The sequence below is a fragment of the Arachis ipaensis genome, chromosome B08 (assembly GCF_000816755.2).
Source record: "Arachis ipaensis cultivar K30076 chromosome B08, Araip1.1, whole genome shotgun sequence".
NCBI lineage: Eukaryota > Viridiplantae > Streptophyta > Magnoliopsida > Fabales > Fabaceae > Arachis > Arachis ipaensis.
In genome coordinates, this window is record NC_029792.2 from 128693998 (window position 1) to 128696895 (window position 2898).

Genomic DNA, 2898 nt, shown 5'->3' on the forward strand with positions numbered 1-2898 from the left:
ATTGCGGATAAAATAAAATAGGCTTGATATTTTAACTCATTATATAGAGATAAAACTCTTTTTAAGATTGTTTATTTTTCCAATAATACCTTCTTCTTTTAATCACACTATTGGTTCTAACATTTCTAGAGTCTCTACTACTTATTTGCTTAATTAGGCAATATAGTAATTAAGTAGAAGGCTCATTTTCTTGTAACCAAATGAGAGAATTTGCTTAATTTCTTAGACCTAAAAAATCCTTCTCCTATTTCTATTATTATTATTATTATTATTATTATTATCACTTAATTGGAAGAGAAACAAAGAAAAGAAAATGGAGTTAGTTGATGATAGTGGACCAGTCAAAATGCACTACATAAGAAGATGAGGAGTTTGAAAACCACAAAATGGTAATAGAAATATTTTAACACCAATAAAATAAATTTCAAAAGAAAACAAAATCTATCATAATATCCAAAAAATTATAGATAAGAAATTAATTTTAGTATACTGACGTTATAAAATAATTTTATACGTACATATAATATTTTATATATAACACCACATCAACAAAAATAATTACAATTTATATTCACCGCATAAATAAAAAAATGAATTAGACGATTATGTTATACTATCAGTACATCAAAAATAAATCCATCTTTTAAGATATAATCTAAACATGAATAAATTCAATATAGTATAATTTAATATCAATTTACTTATAGTTAATTAAATCATTTGCAAAACATTCATATTACTATTTCAAAAACAAAAAATTTTCAGAATTTATTCTGTCAACATCACTAATTTACTATTGTCATTACTACTTCAAAATTTTCCAACCTCTCATTATTATTATGCGCCCACACATCCTTTATATATAGCTTCACACATCCTTTATATATAGCTTCACACCCCCTCTCAATTTTTCTGTCAGACTTTTCTTCACTCACTTTCTTTTCACATAACAAATAAACTCATAAAAAAACTTTTTTATTTTCATACCATCATTTATTATTTTTTTTCAAATTACTACTATATGATGGCTGCTTTTTCTTCATACCAATATCACCCTAATTTTCTTCCTCTTGACTCTACATTCTTCCAAAACCTAAACACAACAACAACAACAACTAGTGTTCCTACTCTTCATCAACATCATCATCATCAAGAAGAAGGGTTCTCTGATTTCAATAATAATACTATAAGCTGTGTTGATCAAATAAGCTCTTGCAACAAGGTTTCATTCATAAGTAATAGTGACAATGAGCCTTCAAATGTTTCTGTCACTACAAGAAACAACCTTAGTCCTCAATCTTCCATGGTAGTTGATAAGCTTGAAATTGGTGAACAAGTTACTCAAAAGGTCACTACTATGGAGAGGAAGAGAAGAACTAGACATGGATCTTCTCCCATCACTACTAATCCCCAATCTAAGGTTTTTTTTTTTTAATTTTATGCTAATTTTGTGTTTTAATTTTAGCGTTGCGCTTTGTAATAAAGCGTCGCAAAAAATAAAATAATAGAAATAATTTAACGATTTTATTTGATGACTGTTTCGTGACAGAAATACATATGTCTCAAAAAATAATATATTCTTTCAGTTTTTCATAATGCAATTTATTTGATTTTTTTATCTTATTTTTGTTTTTTTTTTTTTCAAAATCAGTTGTTGAATAGGGAAAAAAAATACTAAGACGTCTTATTTTTGTGTTTTTTTTTTTAATTTGAAAACACTTGTTGAATAAAGTAGTCTCTATATTTTTTTCTTGATATTGTTGATTAATATTACATGTTTTTAACTTCTTATAATATATCCTATAGTATGCTCTATGAAAAGTAAAATTGATTAATGTTATTAATAACTTAACAATTTTGTTGATTATTGTTATTATTATTATTATTATTATTATTGTAGGATGGAACAACAAGGAAGAGAATGAGGAAGAGCAATAATAATAGTGGCGGTGTGGTGAAGAATAAAGAAGATGAGAAAGCAAAAGATAATAATAATAATAATAATAATAAGAAAAAAGATAGTAATGAAGAAGAGGAGCCACCAAAAGGGTATATCCACGTCAGAGCAAGAAGGGGTCAAGCTACTGATAGCCACAGCCTTGCTGAAAGGGTAACAATTAACTACCCTCCTTCTTTCTGAATTTACTATAATACCCCTGCCCATTATAGTAATTTTCATATATTTTTTAAAATATTTATTAATAACAAAAAAAATAAACTAAAAATAACTAAATTTTTTTATTAATTTAAAATTTATTAATTGTTGTTAAAATTAATAAATATTAAATAAAATAGTTTTAAATTTTTTTTAATATTATTATATTTTTTTTTTGAAGTGAGAAGAGAGAAAATAAGTGAAAGGATGAAGATGTTACAGCGGCTTGTGCCAGGCTGTGATAAGGTAGGGTTTATTTATTTATTTATTTTTAGTATTTATCTCTAATTAGTTAATTATGTCGTTGGTTGAGACATTTTTATCTTAGATGTTCTTTCAAAGTTATTGTGACAGCTTATATAATTTGTTTTTTGTTTTATAAATAGGTGACTGGGAAGGCCCTTATGTTGGATGAAATAATCAATTATGTTCAGTCTTTACAGAATCAAGTAGAGGTATAAACAAATAAATAAATAATATAACATTATTGTAATTTAATTGTTCAATACACATACATACACAATTCCTAAAATTAAATATATGTAATTAACCTAAAACATGTTGGTGCAGTTCTTGTCATTGAAGCTTGCTTCGGTGAGTCCTATTTTCTATGACATGGCAACAGATCTAGACACTACTCTCTTGGTTAGACCTGAGGTAATTAAAATCATATTTTATATATATATTTGTTAATATTGATTCAGTATAAAAAATGTTTTACTAATTTATTCAATTATGTATTA

The 2898-nt window shown here is 25.6% G+C and overlaps 1 protein-coding gene across 1 annotated transcript in view; it reads left to right on the forward strand.

Moving 5' to 3' along the window:
- LOC107614220 (transcription factor bHLH137) overlaps positions 884–2898 on the forward strand; it is a 6377-nt gene continuing 4362 nt past the window's right edge. The window contains exons 1-5 of the mRNA XM_021108381.1: positions 884–1420; positions 1901–2110; positions 2336–2401; positions 2542–2610; positions 2726–2812. Of these exons, the coding sequence (XP_020964040.1) occupies positions 1022–1420; positions 1901–2110; positions 2336–2401; positions 2542–2610; positions 2726–2812 (831 nt within the window). The 5' untranslated portion in view covers positions 884–1021. The remainder of the gene's footprint in view (positions 1421–1900; positions 2111–2335; positions 2402–2541; positions 2611–2725; positions 2813–2898) is intronic.